General features: G+C 42.4%; 1 protein-coding gene across 4 annotated transcripts in view; it reads right to left on the bottom strand.

The window, feature by feature from the left end:
- RAB11FIP4 (RAB11 family interacting protein 4) overlaps positions 1–12191 on the bottom strand; it is a 50094-nt gene that overhangs the window by 2577 nt on the left and 35326 nt on the right. For 3 of the 4 annotated variants that reach the window (XM_042865162.1, XM_042865160.1, XM_042865159.1), the window contains 11 exons: positions 10521–10744; positions 7948–8139; positions 6510–6644; positions 5000–5035; positions 4020–4119; positions 3544–3647; positions 2851–2991; positions 2236–2317; positions 1802–1939; positions 1170–1328; positions 684–827 (listed from right to left, as the gene is read on the bottom strand). In XM_042865162.1, coding sequence (XP_042721096.1) covers positions 684–827; positions 1170–1328; positions 1802–1939; positions 2236–2317; positions 2851–2991; positions 3544–3647; positions 4020–4119; positions 5000–5035; positions 6510–6644; positions 7948–8139; positions 10521–10663 — 1374 coding nt within the window. In that variant the 5' untranslated portion in view covers positions 10664–10744. Of the gene's footprint in view, positions 1–683; positions 828–1169; positions 1329–1801; positions 1940–2235; positions 2318–2850; positions 2992–3543; positions 3648–4019; positions 4120–4999; positions 5036–6509; positions 6645–7947; positions 8140–10520; positions 10745–12191 lie in introns of those variants that run through there. The other variant, XM_042865161.1, reaches the window with a different exon arrangement.

The raw sequence follows: 12191 nt of genomic DNA on the forward strand, positions 1-12191 counted from the left end.
CACTGAATAAAAAGGTTTGTCTCAAAACTCCTCTTGAAGATGAGAGAAAGTTCTGTCCAGAAGAAGCAATGCGTAGAATTAAGCAATTCTTTTAAAACTCTTTCATCCCTAACTTGTCTTTATCTTTGGGAACTTCCACGTATCTGCTGGCCTGACCTCATGATCTACCCTGCAGCTTAAAGGAAGTCACACCTTGATTCAGCCCTCATGCCAATGGTCCCCTTTCAGAGCATTACCACATTATCACTTGCACATCGCCTACCTTCTGCAAGAATCCAGCTCTGCTACAGGGCAGATTTAGATTTAAGTAAAAGCTTGTTACTGAAGTATCTTAGAACTAAATCCAGAACAGAAGGTAAAAATTCAATTAAACAGCTATAGCAATTTCTATATGAAATTAATGCTGCAATAGCACAGTACCCTGCAAGATAGAAGATGTTAAAATAAATCCCCTGTAAAATAGTTCACTGAGATTCTATTTCCAGTTTTGAGATAAAAGTGAGAAAGTTATGTTGAAAGGAACACCCAGAACCACTGTTAAATTTAAATTAATTTTCTAGTATTCCTGAACTCCTTGCAAAGCAGATTTTCATTTGTCAGCTTCAATTAAATCAACCTTGACAGTTAATTACATTGAAAAATCAAGATTTTGGATGCAGTACTTGATGAAGAAAGCATATTACCTCATCTCTAGATGCAGAGTCAATCTCAGCAGCCAGTGACTGGGCTTTTGTTTGTGTTGCAAAGAGATTTTTAGCTTCATAGATACTCAGACTAAGAATTTGTCCATTAAGATCATCATTTTGGTCACGAAGTTTCTGATTCTCCTGTTTAAGGATGAAAAAATTCCTTTTAAGTTCTTTCTACATGGATTCATTGGAAAAAAAAAAATTAGCTAGTGTGGATGAAATACAATAAGGCTACAAGTTAGCAAACAACTCTTTTACCAGTGAGAGTCATCCTCACCTGAACTGCAGGTGCTTCCTAGGTACACAATTTACAACTTGTAAGTTCCAGACAAAAGCAATGCACATCTTAAGTTAAAGTGAGCGGGGATACAGAAACCTTAAGACACCATACTGGCACATGCAGCTACCAGGATTATTCTGAGCAGTCCTGCACAGTTCCTTTGGACTCACCCACACACTGTGAGGCCCTTCCCTGCTCACCTGCTTCAGCCGTTTTATTTCATGCTCCATTTCCACCTCTCTGGTTTTAGCATTGAATTCACTCACGCTGGATGAGGAACTTCTCCCACGTCCAGGACGCTCACATTCCAGCTTGTAGAGCTGCAAGTGCTCCAGCTCCTTTCGCAAGTCCTCAATGAGCTGCAAGGAAACACGTCTCTCCAGCCTCTGCACAACCAGCCCTCCCTGGCAGCAGCCATCTCTGTGCTGCACCTCTGCACTGTGACAAAGGACAGACACTCATACAGCACAGCCTTTGCCTTCTGTGGAAGGGCAAGACATCTGAACTGCTTCAGAGGTGGAAAAAGCTTTGATGTCCAAGTTTGGTGTCTGAGAGGCATAATTCTCCTTCCAAGCTCAGCACAGCAAATCTTATGGCATGCATTCAAGGTTTCCAGTTCTCAAAGAGTATTAAACCCTTGGAGATGGTCATTTATTAGGTATTCTTGCAACACTCATTGCCCTGTGGATATCCCTGTCAGAGGTGCACAATCCTACAATACATTCACCAGATGTTGTATTTTCAGTGTTCACCCTGTACACCTGTACTTTTTCAGATGAGCTTTCATGATAAAGATGCAATTGCCTGGTCTTACAACCTTCCTCATACCTACCTCCTGTGTGGCTTCCCTCTCCTTGTTAAATTCCAGCCTGTTCTGTCGCAGTTTGTCCATCATCCTCTTGTACAAATCCATCTCATCCTTCAGTCGCAGACTGGTGTCCTCCAACCTATCTGACATGCGTTGCCTTTCCTGGAATAAATTGGGTACTTTACAGCTAGTTTGCAAGTGCAAGAGCCACCCTGAGTTTTTCAACACAAGCCTACAGACACACATCTCTGCTACACCTAGACAAACTGTGAGGCATCTCAGAGCACCTCTGATACTAAAGGTGACCAATGCTCTAATTCCAATAACATTCTTGTTCAGGAAAGGCCAGTTATAAAACCCGAGCCAACCGCTGTACGACTCTGCCTTTATACAAATCAAGCTGCTGTCAAATCGCACTTGACATCCAAGACAAGATCAACACTCAGGATTTGTGTTACCTCATCTAATCTCTCTGTTTGTGATTTCAGTCGCATGACGGTGGTTTTCAGCTCACCATTTTCTTCTTCCAGTTGCTGAACCCTGTGTCAATAACAAAAGCCTTAGAGAAAAATGTATTTTCAAGAATGCAGACATGCAAAGCAGTGTGCTCTAAAAAGCCATTTCACTTGCACTTCATGGAAAGATTACAGAGAAACTCTGCCTAATCTTAGCACTTTTAATCACTGTTGTATGCTTTTTTGTTGTTGTTAAGGCCAAGAACACTGCACTGACTCTCAGATTCTTATATTCAATCACAACTGATGTATAAAAAAAAAAATCAAGTATGAAGAAATGAGTACAGAGACAAGTGCCTGGTACAGCTGGCCGCAATTCTCTCCTTGAATCCATGCCAAATAACCAGCTAAGCTGTCTACATGGGCTATGTGGATTAAAGCATTAATGTAAAACATCCTCCTTGCTTTTGGGCATTAGACATGCAACTGCACAGCTACTCTGTGGAACTTTGAACCTGTAACCATCTGTGCACCGAGTGTGAACAGCCTACATTCACATGCAACAGAAGAGAACAAACATTGGTACACTGCCCTGGGAGGCATCAAGACTTTTGTTACCTCGTATTTAGCAGTTCAATTTCCGTGCCTTTCTCTTTTTCATACTTGCTATAAGCTTCTCGATGTCTCTTTATCTCTTCTTCCAGGGTTTGTTCTGCTGATGTCTCTTGGTCTTTCAATAGCTCTTCCAGCTCATGAACCCTAAGGAAGCCAGTAATCATTTCAGTAATCATTTCACACGTTTTTTTAAATAAAATAATGTGTGCAACTTCATTGCCTGCTTTCCTTCTCACTCTTTTATTCCATTTTACTTCTCTCTCTCTCTCAACACTTGACTTCTGCCAAAAGTTCTCTTGGTATTCAATCTTCCCAACACATGCAGAGTATATAGCAGTACCCACCCATCTCCTCATTCTCAGTCTCAAGAAACAATAACCAGACTTCCTTTCTACATGGATTAAAATATATATATACAAAAACAGAAAAGCAAGCATGGTAACCCCTTTTATAACAAAAATTCTAAGTTCTCATTACAGTAACAGTATTAAGAAATTTGCTTGGAAGGTATCTGCCTGCTGAAAATTTAGGAAGGCAGTCCTGTTCCACTCGGACTTCTCACAGGAAGCCTTATCTTGTTTTGTTCTGTCAGTCCTATGCAGAAAACGTGGCCGTATTTCACAGAGATGTTCTTTACCCTCAACTTTGTTCTGGCTCTGCTGTGACACAAAAAGAACTGGTTCCATGATTCATTACCTGTGAACTAACTGCGTGTTCTCTTGTTTCAGTTTGCTCTTCAGGTCACCATTAGTCAGGTTATCATTTTCCAATTCTGTAACCTTTTTTTCTAGGTATGTTACCTGGAAGAGGAGAAAGTGGAGAAGAAGAACTAAGAGACTGAATCTCTCTTCACACAGCCCTTCACTGTTTCTAATGAACATTCTGCTATGGTAGCCTCTTTGAAGAGACCATATTTTCCTGCAAAGATGGTGGCAAAATTAAGCCTGAATCAGTGCAACGACACAGTAAAGAAGTACAAATGCAATGACTGCAGATCTGTACTTTCACATCTCTTGCATGTTTGTGAAGCAGAGTTTTACTATTAATGGAATATCTTAGGCACTTTGAATGAACTACTTCAGACCACTGCAAGCAGAGCTTCATCAGTTGATGCATGTCTCGAGGAGGATTTGGTTTAGGCACATTTAATTGCAACGCACACAGCTTCTCACCTTTTCAGTTATATCATTATCACAGGAGTCTATACTATCTCTGAACAGGTCTTCTGTGCTGCCATTACTGCTGCTGAAGTTGCTATTGTGGAAGAGCTGCCTGAAAGATCACAAAGATAATTATTTTACTTGATGAGAAGAAAAAGAGTCCAGGTGCTGCCTTACAGCCTGGTTTTGCACTTTGCACAGATTTTAGCACCAGATGTTCAGTCATCTCAGTGACAATTACCTCTGCTTAAGCACACGCCTTACAAGGGACTGGTAACTAAACAGTCATACAAAGAGCACAACATCAGTTCCAGGGTGTGAGGTCTCTTTTGGATTCGATAGGATCCATCATCAGCATGGCTTTGAACTTACTGAGGTTTATTCACACTACATACCAAGGTGCATTTGCTTTTTTAGAAGTTTAAAGGTTGTCACTGTATACTGGTTGGTATGGCTAATTTAGAATAAATTTCATACAGTAAGAGCTTCTCTATAAACAGGCACAAAAGAAATTACAATCTCAGTTCCCAACACAGAACCACATCATAATACATATATTACAGATTACCTGCAGTACTGCTTGAATCTTAGAGCTCCCCCCAGTCCAGGGCTGATTTATTCAGCCAAATGACATACCACAGTTCCATATGTCCTTTACAAAAGCATGCTCTTGCTATCCTTTGCATTTTAGCAATGAAACCAAATGTCCACACTATGATGGGGGACAGAAGCGATAGCTGGACTGATGGAACAGCAGTTTAAAGGAAGAAACCATCAGTGATCTTAATAGAGCTCTTCCCAGTTCAGGAGCCTGCTCCAGAACTAACAGAGACTTCTGTATTCTGTAATATCACCACAAGCCTCTTTTCTTGAAAATCCATCTTGGCATCTTTTTGTTTTCCTAAGTTTATTTCTCCTCTGCCTTCTCTGTTAGTTATAGAATTGTTAAAGCTGATCCCAGAAGTACTCAGAAAAAAGTTGAAGATGCTTACCTTCCAAAAGCTGTGCTTGATATTTTCCTGTTAGGGCTACAAAGATACAGAAGCAATGATACAGGAATTAAACACTGAATTCAACAGCGATCAAATAAATCTCAGTTTAACCTCTAACCAAATGGCACAATGAAACATAACACTGACTCTATTTGTGAAATTAGAAAAAAAAAAAAGATTCTGTGAACAATATCCTCAAGCAAGAGCTGCAGTTACTAACAATGTGAAGGTGAGTGGAGCCACAAGTTACTGTGATCGTTAATAAGTCAATTTGCAAGTACTGTTATATTTAGCAGATTTGTGAGTGTAAATCAGAGTGAAGTTAACATTAGAAATATCACAAAGGGACACCGAGTGATGTTAGAGGTGGACATTTATTTGGGATTCCCGAATTTCAGATGATTTTATAAACAGACAGCTTATCCTTCACCATAATACTTCTCAATTCAGCACAGGGACTGAGATACTTCCAATTTTTGCAGTTTCCTTTTACAGCCAAAGATCAGTTATTATCCAAAGGAGGGACTGCACTCCAGACTAGAAGATTAGAACCACATGAATCCATCTGGAAGAGGCAAATATCTAGTTGGCTCTCAGAAGATGCCACGTCTCTGGGCACACTCAGGCACACACCTCTCTTCCAGCCATGTATATACAGCTCTGCTCATAAAACTACCTAAGATCCGTCCAGGCACAGTCTGGGTTTGAGCAGACTACTTGCCAAGGCAGGAACACTGTTCAGATCAAGTACCATCCTGCTGTGTCAAAAGAAGAAGCAGTGCACCATGCCACAGACTACACAGACAGGCAGGATTTACATTTAGTTTCTAGGGGGAGCTAGAAGCCCATCAAATGATTTCCTTCAAAAAGCCTAACTGATGGCAGTTCTGTGTGCTCAGCACAGCTCAGAATTGGTTGGAGTGACAGGGATAGAAATGTAAAGACAGCTGAATTTACAAGGAACCCCAGAAGTCATTTCTGCCCTATGATTCAACTTTTTTTCCCCAAGTTCTCACAAAAAAAAAAAATAAATAAATAAATAAAAGAAAAACGTGCACAGGAATGAAGTACCTCCATTGCCAATAGCTTTGTGAGATGCGAGGTTATGCACATCAGCTAACAGTGTCACATCACCCCTTCCCACCTGGAGAAACAGGCAGCTAACTGCAGGTCTGCACTAAGAAGCACAGCAGACCCCACTTCCAGAGAAAAAAATCCCAGACATGTCACTCTTACTCTGAGATCAAACAGCTCATTAGTTTATGTATTCAAGGTGTAGACAGCTTTAATGAACTCAAGTCGGAAAAATACTTATTACTTCATGAGGAGCTGCACTTAAGTTGAGGCTAGATGTCAAGGTCTGAGTTTCTTACTGCTTTGTAAGAACAAGAAAACGTGTAAGATAGAACGGAACACAAGGAAAGAAGGGGCTCTTTCTTCCTCTCTTCCTGCCACTAACTGGTTCTATTTCACAGGAACACTACTAGAAGCACTGCAGTAGGCTGCTTACCTGTTTGCTTTCAAGTTTTTCAGCCTGGCTTCCAAATCGTTGAGTAGATTTATCTTTTTGCAGCACTGTGAGCAGTAAACATCCAGTAACTCGCTGTTATAAACATGCCTCATTTTTCGGGGTGTTTGGCCAGCACTGTTTGCAGGAAAGGAGAGATATTACTGGCTACAGTAACCAACTCACAGCAGGTTTTCCTCCTTACTGTGTGTCAGAATCACAGACAAGGGACGTGAGATGCCACCTCTCACCACAGCTCATTTACCTTAGAGGTAACAATGAGGAACACTAGTTTAAGGGTAAGCCTACCTGCCTGAGCTGAGTCTCTACAGAGTACAGGTTCTGGGCATCAGTGCAAAGAATCAGTTTGGGCAATGGGAAGAATAGCTCAAGACACACAGAGTCCATGTGATGAACATAGCAAAAGCAGCTACATTTCACCTCAGCAATATCCCCTCTCTCATCCTGCCCATCTTCCCCCTGTCTGGCATGCAACCTGAAGAGTCCTTTCTCCAAGAGAAAGGCAGGAAGATGAAAAACAGCAGTTGGTAAGAAGAAGTGACACAAAGGAAGAAGCAGACATAGATAAAGAAGAGGAAAATAAACTCAAAAGAAAGCAATCATAACACGAAATGCATAGAGCCTCAGGAATGAGAATGGAAAGGACTGCATAAACCTGAGAAATGAAGGATGTAAGTCATCACCATGAAAGTGCAGCAGAGAGGAGTGCTGGCTCTGCATGCATGACCAAGGTAGCGAGGTTGGATTGCAGAATTCCTTCAAACAGAGGGTAGCATGCAAGGGTTGCATGTGGAACAGTGGGATGGAATGAGCTTGTTCTGTGTCAGCAATGAAGCACGAGATCTTGATATGTTTTTGATTCAAGCAGATAAATCCTGGAAAGTCTTCGTGCTTGGTTCTTCACCAACTCTGTTCAACCAATTCCTTGCATGGGGAAAGATTTTTAAGTCTTTTAAAGTCTTGTTTCAAATCAACCTGTCTGTATGTGGAACTTCATCTTACAAGAAAACATGAAAGATTTGCAGTATTAGAACTCTAACAAGAAACAGCTCTCTTGCAGATTTCTCCACTGCACCAGGGCTAGTTCAAAGCATTAAGCTTGTTTCTGACTTACAGCAAGTAACTTCCAATACTAACCCTTAACTGTGATACCTCCTACCTGCAACAGAAAGGAAACTATACAAGCAGAAAAGCACAGTTTTTTTTCAGAAGAACCCAATAATAACTATCAGATACAAAGTTATTTGCCACAGCTTTGATTATCAAGTGTACACTGTTACCTGGAGGGCAGAAAATGAGCTGATAATATTTTCCTTTTGAGGTGAGTCTTTGTAACCACTGGAAATTCTAGTATGGTCACTCAGGCTCAAAAGGAGAATAAAAAAATTTAAGAAATGTTTGTTAAGGAACAAGGAGCAACCTGGAAGATACAGATGAGCCAAGGTCAGAGTAGGCGTTGGTTCTGGTCTCATCATCAGGACAGGGGCTACTGGGAGTAAAATCCACATCGTCTCCTTCCCCATAGTCTTCAAACTGCTCTTCATTACTGATCAGAGAGGCGGTGGAATAAGTGGAGAGGTCAGATGCTGCAGAAGGGTTGTGAGGACTTGCCCTGAAACAAGAGGTCGAAACATCTGGAAGGCCATCTTTGACAGCATCTCACCTCACATGGAATGTTGCACCTTTTCAGCTTGTCCCTTCACTCCAGTTTTTAAACAGGTTACAAATTCAAATGACAAACACATCTGATATGCACTGAGAATCTACAAACAAGATACCAGTGAGACGGGCTTGGATCAACACCACTGTGCTTTGAGTAGCACAGCTCAGCAACTCTCAGCCATTGCTTCCATGTGGTGGTGAAGACTTCTGCTTATAGGATTTTGGCTGAAGGCAGGAACTATGCAAACATCTCCAAAACGCACAGGCTAGCAATAAGGATGTGTACAAGACTGAGGCAGTCACTGCACTCCCTAACCAGTTTCCCAGAAACCTCCATAAGCCCTCTCCCACAGCCCATGAGCTCCAGCCACCCTCTTTTGTCAAGAGCCAAACTTCAGCTCACCACGTGCCAGATGAGCTGGGATATGATGGTCTCTAAGACCACAGATGAGATCTGAGGATATTTCCCGGCCCTTCCTTCCATCATGACAAAACTTGTCTTTCAAAGGAGATTCGGACCACAAGAGAAAGCTGCTTTATAACCACTAGTATCTAATATTGTCCTACAACCTGAGAGCAGGAGCAGACAAAGGCACACAGCTCAGCAGAGCCAGGCACGTGGCAGCCCTGATGCATGCAACTGCCTGTGGATTCGGGGGAGACAGCATGCACCAACCAAACGTGGCTGATACAAACATGACCAGTAGTCAGTCATTTGCTCCATAAGCAAACAGCCTGGAGCCTCCCTGCACAGCAGCAGGCGGCACAACAGGATCTGTCCCTGGAGCAGGGCTGCCTTTCAGGCCCACTCCTCAAGGATGAGATTCCTTACCTGCAGCAGATACTCAGTGACTACTAGCCAGCCTCACAAAACTTCCTGCAAGATTGAGAGACGTTTTATCTGCTAATGACTTGCTAAATGATTTGAGTGATATAAAGCACTAATTGTACATAAAATATTTCAGACAAACTGTTAGCCAGCAGGTCCATTCTAAACCTCATGACACAATGGAAAACTCTCCTTAATAGTTTTGTCTGGCCCTGTTCTTTATTTATCTGTGATTTTTGCCACCACAAATCCTAAGTCACGTAAGTTTTGCTTCTTCTCTCTTATAGTGACATATGACCTTATCTGTGACAACCTCAGAGGATAAAGCAAGATTTTAGTAGGCATGTAATAACTTTCAGGAGTTCCCAAACCCCCTAGATGGAGGTGGCAGGATGCACAACATCCCATCCCCATTCATAAGAGCCTGAACTATACACTTTGAAGGCAATACACTTATTTCAAATGGGATATAGCTAAAGTCTATCACTCTGAGGACAGGTGCTTAGAAGAGCCAGGAGTCATAAGGCAAGGAGAAAAGCTTGATGAAGAACTGACAAAAAACTGAAATTAGCTTGATAAAGTATCCGAGACTGCCAAGGCAAGTGGGAGAAGGCCAGATCTCAGCTAGCTGAGAAACTCAGGAGAGCAGGAATGAGGCTGCACAGAGAACACCTGAAGTGACCAGAAAAGAAGACAAGTGAGGAAAACTCAAGAGGAGCAAACCAAGATGACAAACCAAAAGTAAGGAAGAAAGTGCAGAGGCTTACAAAACAGGCCCAGCTGTGCTCTGTCCTGCTGTACTGCATTAACACAGCAAAGCAAGATTAAATCAGATTGAGTCCCTCCTCCTACAACTCAGCTTTTACCAGCATTCTCCAGATATGCACCTGTAAAGAGTCAAGTTTGGATTACTGAGACATTCCTGTGTTAATAGCAAACAGTGGTTATAGACACACATGCCAGGACACCCTGTGTTAAACACAAGTTACTGCTGCACACTAATGGTCACATAAAATTAGAAACAGGCAGAATTAACTTGGTACATGGAGCTGCAAAGCAAATCCGCAGTGCCCATATCTTCAGATAATTACACATACAGAAAACTAAAGCAATATTCCCCATATTGTGCTGCTCTGTGGAAAGTATTTTAACTCCAGCACACAAAAGGCACAGGAACACAGAAGGTTCTAAGTTCTGGGTGAAGCCAATAAAGGGATCCTTTCTGAAAAGGGACAACCCAAAATTGTCACTTCAACACACAAAACATAATTCCCACAGGTGTCCACAGAACATGTCAGAAGCCAGGGACGAGACTGTCCAGGTCCTTTAAGTGCTCAGACATCTACCTCCCTTATATTTTAAATTGATATCCAATTTCTAAATCCTTCAGGCATCTTCAGCCTCCCCAAGCAAGAATCAGCCAAATAAGAGCTCCTTCCTCCTTGGTGCTTTTACATATGACTCAGAAAACAGGGCTGCCAGGGGGCAAAGCCACCACTCACTTGTCACCAGGCAGAAACAGGACACCAAGCATGCCATCCTTCTCCTCGCTCCGACACACATCGGAGGCCTCTGAGCTCTGGGCGCTCTCAATGGCACTGTCCATGTCAGACTCATGGTGCACCTCCTGCTGTGCCAGAGTCATCGTGTCCTCATCAGGGAACAGCTCCAACTCACTGTAGATGCCTTCGCTGTCCAAGTAGGTGCAGTCCTGGATTTCACCACCCTAGCGAAAGAAGAATGAGAAGTCAATTCGTATCATCCTTTAAGGCAGCTAAGAGGATTCAGGGGAAGCAATAACCCACTCTCCAAATTGCCTGGTAAGCAAGAATGGGACTGATTAAAGCCATAAAACAAAAAGTCTGATGTGCTTTACAAAAGACCAGGTCCGACAAACCTGCAGGGTAGCTTGTACCTCCCATACAGCTTGAATAGCATCCCTGACCTACTGCCTCTATTCTATAGGAGAGTTACAACAAGACTGTTATGAAATGCAGTCAGTTTTGCCCCCATTTACTGTCAAAATGCAATCAGAGTAGTAAATATCCTCAAACGTTTTTTAATCTAGAAAGAGGTATCCTTTGTAAGAAGATTATCACAGGACCGACTCCCAGCCACTTCATGTATTAATATGATCAATTAACAGAAGCAAACCAGGTAAATACAACAGCTTACTTTGTCTTTGTGGCTAGGCAAAAATCTATAGTTGTTTAAAAAAAAAATAATATTATGGTAAGCCGTGGTGGCAATCAGAGATTTCAGAGAGCCAGAGAGAAAACAAAAAGCTTCAAAGCCATCTGTTCCTGCTTCCTGGAACCACATCCTCATCAAGTATCAACTAAACTAAGGCGTCATTCTCATCTCTGCAACACTCCCCTGTTGTTGCTCATCCCCTCCCTCTCATTCTTGCCCCATGAACATTCACAATAATCAAGGCAAGCTGCTTTCTGTTTTCCTGTCCTTGAGAGGCAAACAAACAAAAAGATTCTTTGATGGAAAAAAATAAAGCCTAAGATTTCACTGTCCTTTTTTATGCCACGTGGGGACACAGTATTGTCTTGGCAGCTCCATCCAGTGAGACAAAAGCTACCTGAGGTCCCATAGCACTGCTCTGATCCACAGCTCTGCTTTCACGCTCACCTGCAAGCCACACAGGCAGCTTCAGCAGCTTCACCTCTGAACTGCTGCCAGCAAGCCAAGACAACCACACACTGAAAGCACAGTTTACTGGCACACATAACAAAGCATTTCATCCAGGAACACTCAGCCCTCCTGCCCAGAGCCCTGCACTGCTGTGTGCCCCAGCTGCTCCTTCAGCACCTACCTGCCTTCCAGGCATCCTCTGCTGCCCAGGACACAGCTCTGCCACTGCCATGGAGAATTAAATCTCTTTTTTCAGAACCAGAGATATTTTCTATGCCAATGAGAGCGATTTCTCCTTAGTGGCTTTTCCATCTCAATGTAAGAGTCAGCCAGAAGCTGCAGCTCTCTCAGATTTGCACCGACTGCTATTAGAAATGCAGGTCTCGGTTTCCATTTTTTCCTGAAATATTTATATGCCTGAAAATCGTGTTGTAAACTCACATTTCCAATATTTCAGCAGCATCCAGGAGTGTTTGTTTACTCCAACATTTCTTCTTTGTGCCCCACAGGTGTGGAGCCCCCATTTCTCT

Source organism: Lagopus leucura, unplaced genomic scaffold (assembly GCF_019238085.1).
Source record: "Lagopus leucura isolate 7727_CA_CO unplaced genomic scaffold, USGS_WTPT01 Super-Scaffold_797, whole genome shotgun sequence".
Classification (NCBI taxonomy): domain Eukaryota; kingdom Metazoa; phylum Chordata; class Aves; order Galliformes; family Phasianidae; genus Lagopus; species Lagopus leucura.